General features: G+C 38.2%; 1 protein-coding gene across 5 annotated transcripts in view; it reads left to right on the top strand.

The window, feature by feature from the left end:
* Ankrd12 (ankyrin repeat domain 12) overlaps positions 1-19,335 on the top strand; it is a 116,640-nt gene that overhangs the window by 81,081 nt on the left and 16,224 nt on the right. For all 5 annotated transcript variants that reach the window (XM_050153432.1, XM_050153429.1, XM_050153430.1 and 2 more), the window contains one exon: positions 12,826-17,480. In XM_050153432.1, the coding sequence (XP_050009389.1) occupies positions 12,826-17,480 (4,655 nt within the window). The remainder of the gene's footprint in view (positions 1-12,825; positions 17,481-19,335) is intronic.

Genomic DNA, 19,335 nt, shown 5'->3' with positions numbered 1-19,335 from the left:
ACATATAGACCTACAGACAAAACAGTCCTTATTGGAAGACTACACATTTTTAAGGTGCATTCTCATGGATACCATAGCTTACAATATAGATTTGCATGTTACCTGGGTCTTTGAATTTTCCCAGAATCTGTTTTACTGCATCTTCATGATTGCAGTTAAGTTTACAAGTATTTTATCTCAAATTCAAAATTTCTCTGCTTCCCTACAGACAGTGATTTCAGTGTTGAAGAAAATTTGTTGAAGGAGATTTTACAAGAGGGTTTTAGTTGGAATTGAGCAGGAAATAACATTAACATTAATGTGGGTTTTTTTCCCCAATTGAAAACAACTTTCTCTGTGTGAGGTGAATGTTGAACTTTGAGAATAAATTACTAGCATTTATTTTGTACCTTAATTCTCTGTGTGTAGTATTAAAATAATTTACATGCTTATTTTTGCCCAAAATTTCCTTTTTAAAATTATTTTGAGCCGGTAGTGGTGGTACATACCTTTAATCCCGGCACTTGGAAGGCAGAAGCAGGCACACGGATCTCTGTGAGTTCGAGGCAAGCCTGGTCTACAAGAGCTAGTTCTAGGACAGGCTCCAAAGCTACAGAAAAAGCCCTGTCTTGAAAAACAAAACATGCATGGTGATAGATATGGGTCTATTTTCATTCTTCTACATGTTGATATCCAGTTATGCCAGCACCATTTGTGAAATATGCTTTCTTTTTTCCATTTGATATTTTTTTGCTTCTTTGTCAAAAATCAGGTGGTTGAAGATGTGTGAATTGATATCTGGGTCTTCTATTTGGTTCCATTGGTCCTCCTGTCTGTTCTTATGCCAATACCAGGCTGTTTTCAATACTGTAGCTCTGTAGTAGAGTTTGAAGTCAGGGATTGTGATGCCTCCAGAAGTTCTTTTATTGTACAGGATTGTTTTGGCTTTCCTAGGTTTTCTGCTTTTCCATATGAAGTTTAGTACCATTTTTTTCAAGGTCTGTGAAAAATTTTGCTGGGATGTAGATGGGCATTGCATTGAATTTGTAGATTGCTTTTGGTAAGATTGCCATTTTTCCTTTGTTAATTCTGCCTACTCAAGAGCTTGGGAGATCTTTCCACTTTCTGGTGTCTTCTTCCCATTTCTTTCTTCAAAGATTTAACATTCTTGTCATACAAGTCTTCCACTTGTTCGGTTAGAGTTACTCTGAGATATTTTATGCTATTTGTGGCTATTGTGAAGGGTGTTGATTCTCTGATTTCTTCCCCAGTCTTTTTATCATCTGTGTACAGAAGGGCTACTGATTTTTTTTTTTACTTAATCTTGGATCCTGCTACATTACTGAAAGTGTTTATGAGTTATAGAAGTTCCTTGGTAGAAGTTTTGGAATCACTTATGTAAACTATCATATCAGCAAACACTGAAAGTTTGATCTGATTTGTATCCTCTTGATCTTCTTTTGGTGTCTTATTGCTCTAGCTAGGACCTCAAGAACTATATTGAATAGATATGGAGAAAATGGGCAACCTTGTCTTGTTCCTGATTTCAGTGGGATCGCTGGGAGTTTTTTTTTCCATTTAATTTGATGTTTGTTGTTGGCTTGCTGTATATTGCCTTAATTATGTTTAGGTATATTCCTTGTATCCCTGCTCTCTCCAAGACCTTTATCATGAAGGGATGTTGTATTTTGTCAAAAGCTTTTTCGGCATCTAATGAGATGATCATATTGTTTTTATTTTTCAGTTTGTTTATATGGTGGATTACATTGACAGATTTTCATATGTTGAACCATCCCTGCGTCTCTGTTATGAAGCCGACTTGATCATGGTGAATGATGGTTCTGATGTGTTCTTGGATTCAATTTGTCAGTATTTTATTTAGTATTTTTGCATCAATGTTCATGAGTGAGATTGGTCTGTAATTCTCTTTCTTAGTAATGTCTTTCTGTGGTTTGGGTATCAGGGTAATTGTAGCCTCATAAAAAGAGTTTGGCAGTGTTCCTTCTGGTTTTTATTTTGTGGAATAATTTGAGGAATATTGGTATTAGTTCTTCTTTGAGAGTCTTACAGAATTCTGAGCTGAAACAATGGCCAAGATCAAAAACACTGTTGACAACTTATACTGGAGAGGTTGTGGGGAAAAGGGAACACTTCTGCATTGCTGTTGGGAATGCAAGTTGGTACAACACCTTTGGATGTCAGTGTGGTGATTTCTCAGAAAATTAGGAAACAATCTTCCTCAAGACCCAGTAAAGCCGGGCGGTGGTGGCGCACACCTTTAATCCCAGCACTCGGGAGGCAGAGGCAGGCGGATCTCTGAGAGTTCGAGGCCAGCATGGTCTAAAAGAGCTAGTTCCAGGACAGGAACCAAAAAAGCTACGGAGAAACCCTGTCTCGAAACCAACCCCCCCCCAAAAAAAAACCAGTAATACTACTTTTGAGTATATATCAAAAAGATGCTCAATTGTGTCACAAAGACATGTGCTCAACTATGTTCATAGCAGCTTTGTTTGTCATAGCCAGAACCTGGAAACAACCTAAATGGCCCTCGACCGAAGAATGGATAAGGAAAATGTGGTACATTTACACAATGGAGTACTACACAGCAGAAAAAAATAATGACATCTTGAATTTTGCAGGAAAATGGATGGAGCTAGAAAACATTATTTTGAGTGAGGTTACCCAGACACAGAAAGAATTATCACATGTACTCACTCATAAGTGGTTTTTAAGCATAAAGCAAAGAAAAGCAGCCTACAAACCACAATCCCAGAGAATTTAGACAACAATGAGGACACTAAGAGAGTCTTACATAGATCTAATCTACATGGGAAGTAGAAAGTAGAAAAAGACAAGATCTCCTGAGTAAATTGGGAGCATTGAGACCTTGGGAAAGGGTTGAAAAGGGGAGGGGAAAGGCAGGGAGGTGAGCAAGGAAAAATGTAGAGCTCAATAAAAATTTTGAAAAAAAAAAAGAAAAACAACAACGACAAAAGTTATTATTTTGTATGTGTATGAGTGTTTTGCCTGCATACATGCCTATGCCCTATACGCATGTTTGGTACCACTGGAGGCCTGAAGAGGGCACCATATCATCTGGAACTGGAATGACAAATGGTTATAAGACACCATGTGGGTGCTGGGAGTTGAACCTGGGTTTTCTGGAAGACTGGTCACTGCATTTAACCACTGAGTCATCTCTCCAAACCGTTGCCCATAATTTTTAAATACGCACTGCCACAATTTATTTTAATATTTATTTATTATGAAAGAGGTATACATATAGCATGGCAAGTCTATAGAGATCAGAGAACAACTTATACTAATTGATTTTTCCCCTTTCATCATGGCACAAACTTAAGGCAGTGATTTTTTTACCCTCTGAGCCAACTCTCCAACTCCTGCAATTTTAAATTTTTATGTCTTGGTGCAGTTTTTAAATTGATAATTTGTGAATTTATTCAGTATTAATCATCTACTACATGCTAAGTACAGAATTCTATTATGAAGTTATAGACTATTATAAATGTCTTATAAACATACAGAATGTTCTTAAACATTTTACTTATTTTTAGCTTTTAAACTTTTATTTTGTGTATGTGTGTGTGTTTGATTATTTGTATGTGCACTAAAGTTCATGCACATGCTCATGGGGGCCAGAAGAGTGTGATGCATCCCCTGGAGCTTGAGCTAGAGAGCTGTGAGCTGTGAGCTGTCATGTGGGTGCCCAGAAATTAACCCAGGTTCTATAGAAGAGCATGCATAGATGCTCTCTAGCCCTGTTATATGCTTTTATATGTATATAGGAGGTTATTTACTGTGTGAGCTTGCACATGTGCTTAAGGATTCATTAGAATATACAGAGCACATCAGAGATGTTGTGGAACAGATACCACTCCATCTACCCACTGCCTCTTCTTGAAAACGAACAGTTCCCATTCTAGATAATTGGTATTAACTTGTTCACCTTTAAGAATGGTGCCAACCATATGTTAGGAAATGAATGGGAGTTAATATCACTCCCAAACCACTAAACTTAGAAAGTAAGTACTAATGCAAAGATTTTTTGAGGACAAATTACCTTTTCTTCCTCTGAGCAGATAGCTCTAATATATATTTATCTATGTGTATTCGTACATGTATGTATTGCTTCCTGTATATGAATCTTGATTCTGCATTTAATCATGAATCTAAAATATTTCCTAGTAACAAGTTTATGGAAAATAATGAATAAGTGACTAAAATCTACAGAAGTATGCCTGGACATTGTAGGGAAAGGAAATAGCATGCTATTGCGGCTAATAGACATAGCAAGAAGGAATGAAAGGTGAGAGTTTATAGAATACACTGAAGTCAGAAAAGGCATGCTTGTTTCTTAGTATGTAGTTGTGAGCAAATTTTCAATGGCTCTGCTTGCTTCTCCTTTCATTGGTATAGTAAGAGTTGTTGTTCCAAAGGTCAGAAGTTTGCTTAACAAAGAAGAAGGGCATCTGGGCGGTGGTGGCAAACACCTTTAATCCCAGCACTTGGGAGACAGAGGCAGAGGCAGGTAGATCTTCTTAAATTCAAGGCCAGCCTGGGCTACAGAGTGAGTTCCAGGACAGCCAGGACTGTTAAACAGAGAAAACCTGTCTCAAAAAAAAAAAAAAAAAAAGCACAACAATAAAAAGAAGGGTAGTAGTAAATTGTGGGAGTGAACATAATGGTTCAGACTTTGAAAAAATTTTTCTTGCCATCCTTGAAGTTATTTTATCCTAAAATGGGAAACTCTTAAGATGAGAAGACATGCATTATGGTCTATAATTCTGACCATAAGGTAGCTTCATCTAGGCAAGACTTTGGGCTGAGTAAGATAGGAAATAGAGAAAGGATGGCTTTAAGCATAGCCTGCTGACCAAAACTTCAATGTTGAAATTGAAATTTGAAGATTTGAGGGTTGCAAATGAATCATAGGGTTTTTTATTACAATTAATATTGTGTGTATGAATGTGGACACATGTGCCACAGCACATCTGTAGAGGTCACAGGACATTCTGGGAACTGGTCCTCTATCATCCAGAGATTAAGGATCCGTTGTCAGGCTTTGACTGCAGCCACCTTTACACAGAGCCATCTCCCTGGCCTAATGTAAGGAGTTTTACATTGAGTAACAGGATTCATTATTGCACCAGAAATAGACAGTGGTGGCTTCAAGCCAATAGTTGTGGAAGCAAAAATAGTGAATTAACTCTTTTTAGTCCTGATTTTTAAGGCAGCAGAAAAGAACGCAGGAAGTTGATTCATTTAAATTTCCGAGGAAAGATGAGAGAGTGACTGCGGATTCTATTAAGTACATCATTACTCTTACATGATATTGACAGAATAATTGTTTCTAGTGTGTAATACACAAGGCAGCCTGCTCAAAAGTCCAGTATTTGTTGACTTTCTTAGTGGACACTTAAAGTGTAATCATTTTGTTCAATACGAATCCAAAAGTATATCAAAACCTTTTAGCTTGTTGTTTTATATTTTTATTGTTATTTTTATATTAGATTTTTGAGGAAAGAACTTAATATATACCTTCATCTCTCAATTTGTCACATCTGTTCTGGTTGCTTGACCATTTGTATAACATTCAAGAAAACATGCAGTTGGGTGTGGTGGCACATACCTTTTAATCCTAGGACACAGAGGCAGGCTGGTCTCCTGAGTTGAAGGCCAGCCTGGTCTATAGAGTGAGTTCCAGAACAACCAGGGCTACATAAATACTGTCTTGAAAAACCAAAGAAAAAGAAAAGGTGCAATTTATGGAGAGCTCAGTAGGCAGGCCCAAAGCTTATAAGAGAACTTAGATTCACTTAACCATTCTTTAAATGTCTCTAGTCTTGTTTTCAGTTTTCACTCAGACTACCTTTATATGCAAGAACAACTCTGAAATATATTTAAGAGTATTAGCTAAAAATAAAATGCAGAATTTTTTTCATGGTCAGGAAAGATATAATAACATTTTAAATATTTGACAGTTGCGTGGTTCTTGTTTTTCTATTATTAGAAATAAAATGTTGAAGACAAGTTGAGTTAAAAACTTTACAAGAATTTTTTTGTCAGAAACAATTTCTTAAAATCTATTTTAAATACAGATTCAAATTTGATGATTAAGGAGACTCTAAATACTAAAAAAGTTTGAAACAAAATGACAAAATAACTTAGTATAATGATAACCAATGGCATTTAAACATTTTTTTATTTAAAATTTTTTCATATATAAAAACACCAGATGGTGGTAGCACACGCCTTTAATCCCAACACTTTTGTTGTATGAGCTGCGGGCCTCTTCCCACAGCCCGGCTCCTGGCCACCTGGCTAGATTATGCCCCAAAATAACAACACACAAACTGTATTCATTTAAACACTGCCTGGCCCATTTCTATTAATGTGTGTAGCACCCCAAGGTGTGCTTACCGGGAAGATTCTAGCCTACATCCATCCTGGGTTGCAGCTTCATCGTGTCTGCCCTGGAGAGCAGAGCTATTGAGTCTGAGCTCACTTCCTCTTCCTCCCAGCATTCTGTTCTGTTTACTCCACCCACCTATGTTCTAACCTATGAGGCCACGCAGTTTCTTTATTAATTAACTAATGACCTTCCTCCATCACACTTTGGGAGGTAGAGGCAGGCAGATCTCTTTGAGTTTGAGGCCAGCCTGATCTGCAGAGCTAGTTCCAGGACAGCCAGGGCTACACCGAAAAACCCTGTCTCAAAAAACAAAACAACCAAATTTTTTTCGCAGAATATGTTTTGTGTGTTTTTTCCTTCTGGAACTCTTCCCAGGTCTTCCTCACTTCCCTATCAACTCAGCTTTGTGTTCTCTCCCCTTCAAAACAAAAAAGAAAGATCCAATAAGATAAAATTTCCAGAACAAAACAAAAATGGCACAACATCAACAACTATTGAGTCCATTTTGTATTGGCCAACTATCCTTGGGCATGTTACCCTGGAATGTGGTTGATATACCCTTTGGTGCTGTGTTGGAGAACACTTGTTTTTCTTTTGCCAGAGGACATGAGTTACAAATAGATTCTTGGTTTAGGGATGGTACTTTGTCTGGCTTGAACCTGTGCAGACCCTATGCATGCTGCCACAGCCCCTATAAGTTCATGTGTGCCCTGGTCCTGTTGTCTCTGGAAGACAGTTTTCATTTCCTCTGATCTTAAAGTCTTTCTGCTTCTTGAGCATAGATCCTTGAGCCTTAAGGGAATGGGTTTAATGAAGATGTCCCATTTAGCAGTTAAGTGCTCCAGAGTTGCTAACTCTGCACAGTATTCAGTTGTTGGTCTCTGATTCCCATCTACTGGGAGAAGCTTCTCTGAGGAAGGTTAAGTTGGGCACTGATCTATGGGTATTAGCAGAATTGTAGTAGTAGGTTTTCCCCTAGGCCCATGACCCCATCTAGTCTCAGGTTCTTAGCTTCTTTCGCAATGGTCGGTATAAGTTCTTTCTCATGGTGTGGACCTAAATCCAATTAAAAAGGAGTTGGTTACCCTTACATTTGTGCCACTATTGCACCAGTATATCTTGCAGGCTGGTGGTTATTGTAGGTCTTATAATTTGTAGCTAGGTAACACTGACGACTGCCTTCCACCTCTGGTGGTGTACAGACTACCTTCTAGCACCATGAATGCTAGCTAGTCAGTAGGAACTGATGGAGGAAGGTCATTGGCTAATAAAGAAACTGGCTTGGCCCATTTTATCGGTTAGAACATAGGTGGGTGGAGTAAACAGACGAGAATGCCGGGAGGAAGAGGAAGTGAGGTCAGAAGTAATGCAGCTCCTCTCAGAGCCAGAGGCCTCAGACAGAGAGGCATGCTCCCCTCTCCCGGGCAGATGCACGCAATGAAGCTCCTCCGACCCAGGATGGACGTAGGCTAGAATCTTCCCGGTAAGCGCACCTTGGGGTGCTTACACACATTACTTGAAATGGGCTAAATTAATATGTGAGAATTAGCCTAGAAGAGACTAGATAGAAATGGGCCAAGCCATGTTTAAATGAATACAGTTTGTGTGTTGTTATTTCGGGGCATAAGCTAGCAGGCAGCTGGGGTGCTGGGGACGCAGCCCCGCCGCTCCTATTTCAACAAAGAACTGAGCTTCTAATTGAGCACCAGCTCAACTTCATGTTTGATGACTTAGGTAAATGTTGTCTACCTCAGTCTTTCCATCTGCTTATGTGTGGAGAGCAACTAATAACCTTGACAACAACCTGTGATGTTGGGGGGGTCATCATAGGACCCTAACCGTGGCTATTTTGACAATAAGAATTTGAGGATTTGGAGATTTTAGATGGTTTACTTAACATAGCGAATATATGGCTAAAACAACAACAACAACACAAAAATGGAAGATCCTTTTGAAGTGATTCTTTCACTGGTATCCAGGACCAGGTAATCTTGTCCTCAGTATAGTGAATTCAAAATTAAGTCTGCTTAAGGAAGGGAAGATTTTGTCACCTTGGTCTACACACATTCTACTTACACAGTAACACCATAAGGGAAGTGGTCTTGGCTCAGGACCCCAGATAAGGCCAAGAAATATGAGTGGAATATTCCTGATAAGTATATGACTCAAGAATCCAGAACCAGATGGATTCATGGAAATATTTCATTATCATATGGATATTAGTTAATATCAGGCTAAATTCTTTACATTGGAATTTATAGGGTTTTTTCAGAATAATATGCATATTAAAAATGTGAGGAAACAAAGACCTGTTTGCATTGGAAGGTATTGGTTTAGTATGTGAATCAGGCTCATAAGTGACAATTCTTACAGCTCTTAAGTACTGCATGTATATATGGTAACTCCACCAGTGCATATATTCCAAGCTGCTCATAAACATACGATGTCAGTACATGAATAAGATCATATAAAAATAATTAATAATATATTACTATGGTAGGCATAGGACCAGAAGAAATTATGTCATATCTGACATTAAAAAGAAGTAACATACATAAAAAATAAGCTCATGAGTCCTCATAAAAACCCGCATTACCATTTCGTGTCTGTTGATGAACTGAGCACAGCCTTCTGGTGACAGCAGTAATGACATCTGCTGTGCTAGAGACCTGAAAATAAGAAGAGCTTTTAGAAAATCATGTTCATCCAACCACAGTTTCTTTTTTAAAATAATTTATTTAATTTTATGTGCATTCGTGTGAGGGTGTCAGATCTCCAGGAACTTGAGTTACAAGACAGTCGTGTGTTGCCATATGGGTTTTGGGAATTGAACTTGGGTACTCTAGAAGAACAACCAGTGTTCTTAACCACTGAGCCATCTCTCCAGCTCCCCAACCTTAGTTTCTTAAAGATAGCATTTTGGTATGTTCCCCTGTCTTCTTCTATACTCACATATTTACACATTTTTATTGCAAAGAACAGGGTTTGCCACTTTTTCTCTACATTATTAAATTTGTCTGTACTATCAGATAGTTGAAAATACCTGAATGTTCCTTCAGTAAAGTAATCATATGAAATGTTTGTATATTAAGTGTAATAAGTTTATTATAGTGTTAATAATGAAGGACTGGAAAAATGGCTCAGTGGGTAAAATGCTTGCTGCACTCAGGGCCCCTGTAAAAGCTGTGCATGGCAGTTTACAGCTGTAACTGCAGTTCTGAGTTGAGGGGTGAGACAGGGGGGGGCTGGGAGCTTGCAAGGCAGCCAGTCTAGCCTGAAGGGTGAGCCCCAGGGTTAGTGTGACACTGCCTCCAAAAAGGGGGGGTGGGGAGTAGAGAAAAGATTGAGAAGAACATCCTAGTGTCTGTGTCTGGCCTCTGTACACAGCCACTCAGGCAGCGACAGTCCACATATGTGAACACACACACATGACACAAACACAAACAAAGGTGTGCTGAGCAATGTGTAGCTCAGCGGTAGAATGTTTGGCATATCTGTGACTCTGTTTGATAAATTACATTACAATCAAATTTCAAAAGAAAGTGTCTACTATCTTTAAATGAAAAAAATGACATACTCTAGGTTCTGTGATTTCACTGCTTATTTTATGTAATATTGCTAATCCCTACTTGAAATTCTTACTCTCTGTGACTTCATTTCTTCTCCGAGAAAGCCAGCATCATGAGTGTTACTGTTTAAGTGGTGTTCCCTCAACAGCTACCATGCTGTATGATGTGTGGAGCTCAGGCAGTCTTGGCTGCTGGAGGCAGGAGCTGTGTTCTTTTCAGCATGCTTCCCCAACACTCTGTGCCTGTGTATAGAACATTTTCCTGGGGATTTAAGGGACAAAAGTTATTTCCAGTGAAACTAATAGTACAGTGAGAAACTAAGTAGAAGTCATAAAGAAATGAAGTTTTTGAAAACTGCAAGGGGAGGGAAATCCTTGGGTTGAAAATATAAACAAGGGGGATGGAGAGATGACTGGACAGTTAAGAACACTGCCTGCACATCTAGAGAACCCAGGTTCAATTCCCAGTACCCACATGGCAGCCCACTAACTGTCTTTGACTTCTAGTTCCAGAAGATCTGACACCCTCATATCAGACATACGTGAAGGCAAAACACGAATGTATATAAATAATAAAATTAAAAAAAAACTTTTTAAAAAAGAAGAGGGCCCAGCGGTGGTGGCGCATGCCTTTAATCCCAGCACTCAGGAGGCAGAGGCAGGCGGATCTCTGTGAGTTCGAGACCAGCCTGGTCTAGAAGAGCTAGTTCCAGGAGAGGAACCAAAAAGCTACGGAGAAACCCTGTCTCGAAAAATAAAAAAATAAAATAAAATAAATAAAAAAGAAGAAAATATAAACAGGTACACTGGAGGTGGAGTTAGAAGAAATCATGAGTTCCAGTCCATCATGGGCTACAATGAAACCCTCTCTTAAATGTTAAAAATAGGAACTGGAGAGATGTGGTTAAAAGCACTGGTTAATCCCAGTATTCAGGAGGCAGAGACAGGCAGATCTCTGCGTTTGAGGCTAGCCTGGTCTACAGAGTGAGTTCTAGGACAGCCAGGGATACACAGAAAAACCCTGCCTCGAAAAAATAAAAATATAAAAGCCAAGTAAGGCACTGTGCTTATTGCTCTAAAAAGAAAAATACAATGAAATAGATTCTACCAAGGCTTTCATTGTATTTCTACCACAGGTTGCCTAATTTTGTTTTGTTTTTGAGACAAGGTCTCACTGTGTAACCTTGGCTGGTATAGCAGGCTGGCATGGAACTGACAAAGTGGAGATCCACTCGTCTTTGCCTTTACTAAAGGAGGCAAATGGGTCATGAGAGCTCATTGGTCTGCCAGCCTAGCAAACGCGACACTCCTCTCACTCAGGGAGAGATGCTGCTGCAAACACTGAGAAAAATGGTAGAGAGAAGCACCTGACACCTCCCTGGCCCCGCGAGCTTGTGGGTGGGCGCCTGTGCTCACACAGTGTCGACCTGGGGGACTTGGGTTTGGTTTTATTGGGTAGGGGGTTGCTTTGTTTTTAGATGGGTCTTCCTAGGTAGCAAGACTGATTTTTCTTCATTTCCAAAGTATGGGATTACAGGCATGAGCTAAAAACTACTGACTAAAAACTTCATTTTGATTTAAAAAGCTATGTTGAAGTTCATTCTGCCAAGGCTTTGTTTGTATTTATACAACAGCTTGACTGTAATTTGGTTTGGTTTTTGAGACAGGGTCTCAGTATGGCCTTGGCTGACCAAAAACTCACTGTAGTAGACCAGGCTGGCCTGGAACTCACAGAGATTTGCCTACTTCTGCCTCTCAAGTGTTGGGATTAAAGACATAAACTACCATGCCTGGTACTTAGCTATACTTTAATAAAATATTTGTATATTGAATAATACATAGAAAATGAGACTTTCTCTCAGTGTTCTAGGTCTGAACTATAGAGTAAAAATACTTAAGGAACAGAAAGGAACAGAGTAGTGCTTTTTGTGAATTACATATCTGTTACAATCTTGATTATGTAGCTGGAGTTTTATTTAAATTTTTTTCTTATTTTCTCTACTAAATAACCATGTTTCTAGTAGTTAAAGGTTGACAGAAGTTTCTGTCCTGCCTGGCCTACAGCCGTTCAGTCCCAAAGAAACACACAGAGGTCTATATTAATTATAAACTGGTTGGCCTATTAGCTCAGGCTTTCTTATTAACTAACTCTTACATCGTACATTAATCCATTATTCTTATTCTTGTCTATGTTAGCCACGTGGCTTGGTACCTTTAATCAGCAAGGCATTTTCATCTGGCTTCCTCTTTGTCTGAGTCACAACTGTAAGACTCAGCCTTTTCCCAGAGTTCTCCTGTTCTGGTCATACCACCTATACTTCCTGCCTGGATACTGGGCAATCAGCATTTTATTTAACCAGTACAACTGACAAATCTTTAAGGGTATAATACCATTGTCCGACAGCTGTTAAAGCCTTCCCATCATTTAAATTATTGGTCTTTATGGCAAGCATAAAGTTCTGCTAATATATATTTTGAAAAATAAAACAAAATCTTTTTAATTTAGTGGTTCTTAATCTTTTTTAGGGGGAAGAATCAAAGAGCCTTATGTAAGCCATTCTCTTACCAGCNTACAGTAGATGTTTCCCCTGAATCCAGGTGCCTCTGCTATATGTTCTCCCGCTGTATGTGTGTATATGTTCATGTCATACATTTTAATAGGCATACTGTGTTTAACATGTGCTTTTAAAGAAAGTCAAGAATCTCATCATAGAGGGGCATTCTGTAAAATTGTTCTACAAAACGAGGAGAACTTTTACATGTTTATCTTGCTTACATGCTTAAGGTAATTTTATCAGAATTGTCTGATGTATTTATAAGCTATATTTTTCTTTTCTTGTTCTAGATTCAGAAGAGGCTCATTCTGTAAATCCTTCTAGTGTTGATGAAAATATCGACTCAGAAACAGAGAAAGACTCTTTCATCTGTGAAAGTAAAGTTCTCCCAAGTAAAGCCCCACTCCCGTCTGCTCTTGATGAGTATGAGTTCAAAGACGATGATGAAGAAGAGATAAGTAAAATGATCGATGACAGGCATATTCTTAGGAAAGAACAACGAAAAGACAATGAATCTGAAGCCGAAAAGAGTGGTTTGTTTGCAAAACAGGAAAAAACCTTTTATTCTAAATCATTTAAAACTAAAAAACAGAAGCCATCTAGGGTTCTGTATTCTAGTACTGAAAGTTCTGATGAAGACGTTCTTCAGAACAAAAAGATTTCTACTTCATGTTCTGTCCCTGAAACATCAAATTCTGATATGCAAGCCAAGAAAGAATATGAATATAAACAGAAGGGCAAAGTTAAAAGAAAATTGAAAAATCAGAATAAAAACAAAGAGAACCAAGAACTTAAACAAGAAAAAGAGGGGAAAGAAAACACCAGAATAACAAACTTAACTGTTAATACTGCATTGGATTGTTCAGAGAAAACCAGAGAGGAAGGCAATTTTAGGAAATCTTTTAGTCCAAAAGATGAAACTTCATTACACTTATTCCATATTTCCACTGGTAAATCCCCCAAACATTCTTGTGGCTTAAGTGAAAAGCAGTCAACACCACTAAAGCAAGAACATACGAAAGCATGCATATCTCCAGGGAGCTCTGAAATGTCCTTACAGCCTGATCTTGCTCGGTATGATAGTACAGAAACTGAGTTCTTGCCAGAAAGTTCAAATATAAAATCTTACAAGCATAAGGAAAAAAACAAACATCAGAAAGATTTCCACCTAGAATTTGGTGAAAAGTCAAGTGCCAAATTAAAAGATGAGGATCATAATCCAGCATTTGAAAACTCAGAGTGCACGCTGAAAAAGATGGATAAGGAAGGCAAAACACTAAAAAAACACAAACTGAAACATAAAGAGAGGGAGAAAGAAAAGCACAAAAAAGAAGTTGAAGGTGAAAAGGAAAAATACAAAAATAAAGATAATGCTAAAGAGCTGCAGAGGAGCATTGAGTTTGACAGAGAATTTTGGAAAGAAAATTTTTTTAAAAGCGATGAAACTGAGGATCTCTTTTTAAATATGGAACATGAGTCCTTAACAGAAAAAAAATCAAAACTGGAAAAAAACATGAAAGATGACAAATTAACTAAGGAAAAACATGTCTCAAAAGAGAGGAACTTTAAAGAAGAACGGGAAAAGACTAAAAAGGAAAATGAAAAATTCCTTAGGGAAGAAAAGCTAAAGGAAGAAAGAGAGAGCGTATCTACAGAGAAAGAAGCAGAGTGTAGTTCTGTGGGTGCCAGTATAAACCAGGAATCTGTAGGACCACATTCAGTGGAAAAGGAAATGGACATTGAAAAACAAGAAAAGCATACAAAAGAAAGGGAAAAATCTGACAGAAGATTTCAAACTAGGGAAAAAGAGGGAGACAAGACTGAAAGAAAATTTTCTGAAAAAGAAAAGAAGATGAAACATGAACATAAGTCAGATAAAGAGAAATTGGATTTTAGTGAATGTGCTGACAGAATAAAAGAAAAAGACAAGCTGTGTCCACATCAGACAGAAAGGTGTCAGAAAGAAGGGGAGAAGATGAAAAACATGATTAAAAAAACTGATGACAGAGAGAGGAACAGAGAAAAAACAGACAGAAAGCATGACAAAGAAAAACCTGAAAAAGACAGGTATTTAGCAGAAAGCAAAGAAAAGCACTTGGAGAAAAAAAAGTCTGATAATAGTGAATATATTAAGTCAGAAAAGGTCAGAAGTAAAGACAGGGAAGGAGAGAAGAAGGAAAAATTTAGAGATAAAGAAAGTATGAGTGTATCTAACTCCAGGCATTTACAGGAAGAGAAAAGGTCAAGTATAGGAGACAGTAGTAGTAAAATCCAGCATGAGAAAACTATGTCCCTTAAAGAAAAGGCAAGGGATGAACCTTTGAAAACTCCAGATGGAAAAGAGAAAGATAAAAAAGATATAGACAGATACAAAGAACGAGACAAACGTAAAGACAAAATCCAACTGAATCCTTTACTCAAACTAAAGTCTGAAACAGATAAGCCTAAACCTAAATCATTACCAGTCTCAAAAGATGTCCGACCTAAAGAGAAGAGGTTAGTGAATGATGATCTCATGCAGACAAGTTTTGAACGAATGCTCAGCCTTAAAGACCTAGAAATAGAACAGTGGCACAAAAAACATAAGGAAAAAATTAAGCAAAAAGAAAAAGAACGATTAAGAAATCGTACTTGTTTAGAACTTAAAGTAAAAGATAAAGAAAAAACAAAGCATATACCCACTGAATCAAAAAATAAAGAATTTACCAGGTCAAGAAGTTCAGAATTAACTGATGTTTATAATAAGGAGAAACAGTCTAAAGATGTTGGAAGCAATAGATCACAGTCTGTTGACACCAAAAATGTACTGAGTTTAGGTAAGTCGGCCTTTATTTCAGAGAACAGCTCAAACCGCTCTCCTAGGTCAGAAAGCGAGAGACTGGGTCTTAGCTCCAGGTCTGTTTCCATGATTTCTGTTGCTAGTTCAGAAGATTCTTGCCACACAGTGACAACCCCACGGCCTCTTGTTGAATATGACTCTGACTTTATGTTAGAGGGCTCAGAATCTCAGTTGTCTTTTTCCCAGTCACCTTTTTTGCCAAATGCCAAATCTCCAGCCCTTTATGAAAGGGAGCTGGAGAGCCTTACTGACCTGCCGGAACGACTTAAGCCACCATGTACAAACAGACTTCCAGTGTGCCATCTCAGGTCATCTTCTGTGGAAGATGTTAAACTAATAACTAATGAAGTAAGGCCTGCTGTAGAAATCAGAAGATGTAGCATGCCCTCAGTCATCTGTGAACCCACAAAACATTTCCAGATAGCAGAAGAAAGCAACCAAGGCAGCTTAGCTGTGCCAAGAGAGACTTGTCCTTCTCCCAAACCTGAAGTATCTCCAATGCCAGAAAGAGGCCTTTCACATTTGTCTGACTTAAACCCCAACTTTACAGGCTCTCCAACTAGGACTATAAACAGCAGGTATATTTCAACTGATACAAATGTAATCAAGAGTCCTGGTGTTGTGGGTACTTTAATGGACAGTCCAATGCACTTGGAACCATCTAATCAGGTTGGAGTAATACAAAATAAATCATGGGAGATACCTGTTGATAAGCTGGAGTCTTTAAGCACCAATGAATTTATATGCCCAGATTCTGGTACAGCTGATCAAGATTCCTCTGCTCAGAGTTTCTGTAATTCAGAAAACAAAATGTTAAGAGAACAAAGTACTGACTGTTTATCCCTGCACCAGACTGAACTACCAGGAAACTCGTGTGCTCAGGATCCAGCATCTTTTCTGTCTTCACCGCAACCATGCTCTTTTTCCAACCAGTCACAGTCAGATGCTGAGTGTGCTTCTAAACCTGTGTCTTTGTCGTATGCTGCCAATCAAGAACCAGGTATTTTACAACAGAAAAATGCAGCTCATATGATTAGCTCTGTAATAGATAACGATAGTAACTTTACAAAGGATGTGGAAAATACGTTTGTCCTAGCAGACATTCAGAAGACGAATTCTTTTGTACCAGTTTACTCTGAAAGCACTATTCAAGAAACACTCCCAGCCTTTGACAAGGCAAATACTTTGCTTGTATTGCCATCAGAAAAGGACTTCAGTGGAAGTGATGCTGCTTCTCAGATCAGTACACATTATGCATTTAGCAAACTTACTTACAAGTCTTCCAGTAGCCATGATGTTGAGAAGAGCACAGAAGATGCTCACGTTGTCTCACATGAAAAAGAAAGCAAACTGCAAAGTTTAGTCTTAACTCAGTTGAGTAAATGTGATTCTGATTTGTATGAAGTGAATGCAGGGATGCCGAAAGGAACCCTAAATGAACAGGATAATCCAAAGCATGGTCCTGATAGTGAAAAGTATTTGCTTTCCATTGAAGATGAAGAATCTCAGCAGAGCACTTTATCAGGTGTGGAGAGCCATTCACAGCAGTCAGCCCAACCAGAGATGCACAAACATGACCAACTCATTAAAGGAGAATTAGAAGAAAGCGCAGAAGACGATAAAACTGAAAACCAAATCCCCCAAAGAATGACTAGAAACAAATCGAGCACAATGGTAAATCAAAGCAAGCAGATTCTTGCTGGCTGTACACTTTTGCCAGAAAAAGACAGTGACTCCTCGCCCAGGGGAAGAATAAGGCTCACTGAAGATGATGATCCTCAGATTCACCATCCACGGAAAAGGAAAGTGTCACGGGTCCCTCAGCCTGTGCAAGTGAGTCCCTCTTTACTACAAGCAAAGGAGAAAACACAGCAGTCTCTAGCAGCCATCGTAGATTCTCTGAAACTAGATGAGATTCAACCATACAGTTCTGAGAGAGCAAATCCATATTTTGAATATTTGCACATAAGGAAAAAAATCGAAGAAAAACGGAAGCTATTATGTAGCGTTATTCCTCAAGCTCCTCAGTATTATGATGAATATGTAACATTTAATGGATCATATCTCCTGGATGGAAACCCCTTAAGCAAGATTTGTATTCCTACAGTAAGTAAATTGTCACTTGATACATATCTGCAGTACTCCTGGGGGTATAGCTCAGTGGTAGTATACTTGTCTCACGTACATAAGACCTTGGCTCAGTCTTCAGTACTGGGGAGGAAATTGTACATATGCAAACTGCATACATAATTTGAAGTTTTCTCGTAGTTGATATTTTGAAAGTAAAAAGACCTGATAGATTAATTTTATAAGTGTTAAGTTAGTATTTCCAATGTGTTACTTCAATATATAATCAAAATACAGTTATTTGAGGTATTTTACTTCTTTTTTCCACTGAGTCTTTGAAGTTTGATGTTTCCACATGTATTATCGTATATGTCCACCCTTACTGACAATACATCACAAAGTAGCTTCCTTATCCGGTTTCACATTTTAACTTTTCCTCACCTGCCCATCCTTTGTTTTAAAGGAGACATGTTTTGATTTCTTTGAAGATGAATGCCCCTGTATGGACTTGATCCCATTATTTTGTCTTCTCTAGAACCTTCCTCTATTAAATACTCCTCACTAGTATTTTTTTTCTGGTCTCCTTTCTTGATGGCCTATGTTTGTCCATTCAGAATAAATATGGGATTAGAGACAGGAAAAGAATCTCCCTTGACTTTCCCAGCTTGTCAACCGTACACTGTCTGTCACCTTCACTGCCGTTCTTGTGCACACTGATTAGTGTGTGACAGCTTTCCAACCTAATCTATTTATATTGAGCCGTTATGGCATAGCAGGGATCACCACTGAGCTTTTTGTAAGGTTCGTTCAATTATATTTGTTTTATTTGGTATGATTTGACGTCATAACCACCTTGCTTTTATTAAGTTCTTCTGTCATGAGCTTAAGTACTTGTTTATTCTTCTGGTTTCTCTGCTTTATTGGCTGATTGTTGGGGGAGTCATTTCCCCGCCACCCAGACTTCCGAAATAATCACACAGAAATCTGTATGAATTGCAGTACTGTTTGACCAATAGCTTAAGTGTATTTCTGGCTAACTCATATCTTAAATTAGCCCATTTCTATTCATCTATGTATTGCCATGTGACTGTGGCTTACTGGCAAGGTTCCGGCAGAAACGTCTGTCTCCTGTGGGTGGCTACATGGCTTCTCTTTATCTTTGCCTTCTTTCTTCCAACATTCAGTTTAGTTTTCCTGCCTAGCTCTATTCTGCTAAACCATTGGCCGAAAGCAGCGTCTTTATTCATTAACCAATAAAAAGCAACACATATACAGAAGGACTTCCCACACCAGCTGATTTTTCTGTCCTATCAACTAAAATAAGCATTAATTGTGTTGATTGCCTTCTCTGTCTTCTCATTTTCTGTATTGCCACTGTGATGTGATGACCTCATTACTACCTGAGATAATCATATACATAAATATTGCATATTTTCATTTATTATGAAATATTCAAATATTCAAATTTTTAAAATATTAATTATGTTACATATATAAACAGCAAGTGTATATGCTAAGCATTGTGTTAGGAACTAGATATTGGAAATGAACAAGATAGACTTCCTAAATTGCTGTCATAGTTCCCATGTTTTCTCAGTCCAGCTTTATGGTGGTCTGGGTTTCATTATAAAACATATCTGTCTTCTACCAAAAGCAATCTATAGATTCAATGCAATCCCCATCAAAATCCCATCAAAATTCTTCACAGATCTTGAGAAGACAATAATCAACTTTATATGGAAAAACAAAAAACCCAGGATAGCCAAAACAATCTTATACATTAAAGGAACGTCTGGAGGCATTACCATCCCTGACTTCAAACTCTATTACAGAGCTACAGTATTGAAAACAGCTTGGTATTGGCATAAAAACAGAGAAGTCGACCAATGGAATC

Source organism: Alexandromys fortis, unplaced genomic scaffold (assembly GCF_014885135.2).
Source record: "Alexandromys fortis isolate MF-2015 unplaced genomic scaffold, M_Fortis_MF-2015_v1.1 scaffold_61, whole genome shotgun sequence".
Taxonomy (NCBI): Eukaryota; Metazoa; Chordata; class Mammalia; order Rodentia; family Cricetidae; genus Alexandromys; species Alexandromys fortis.
The sequence above is the reverse complement of the archived record's forward strand: the minus strand, read 5'-3'. Positions and strand labels throughout refer to the sequence as shown.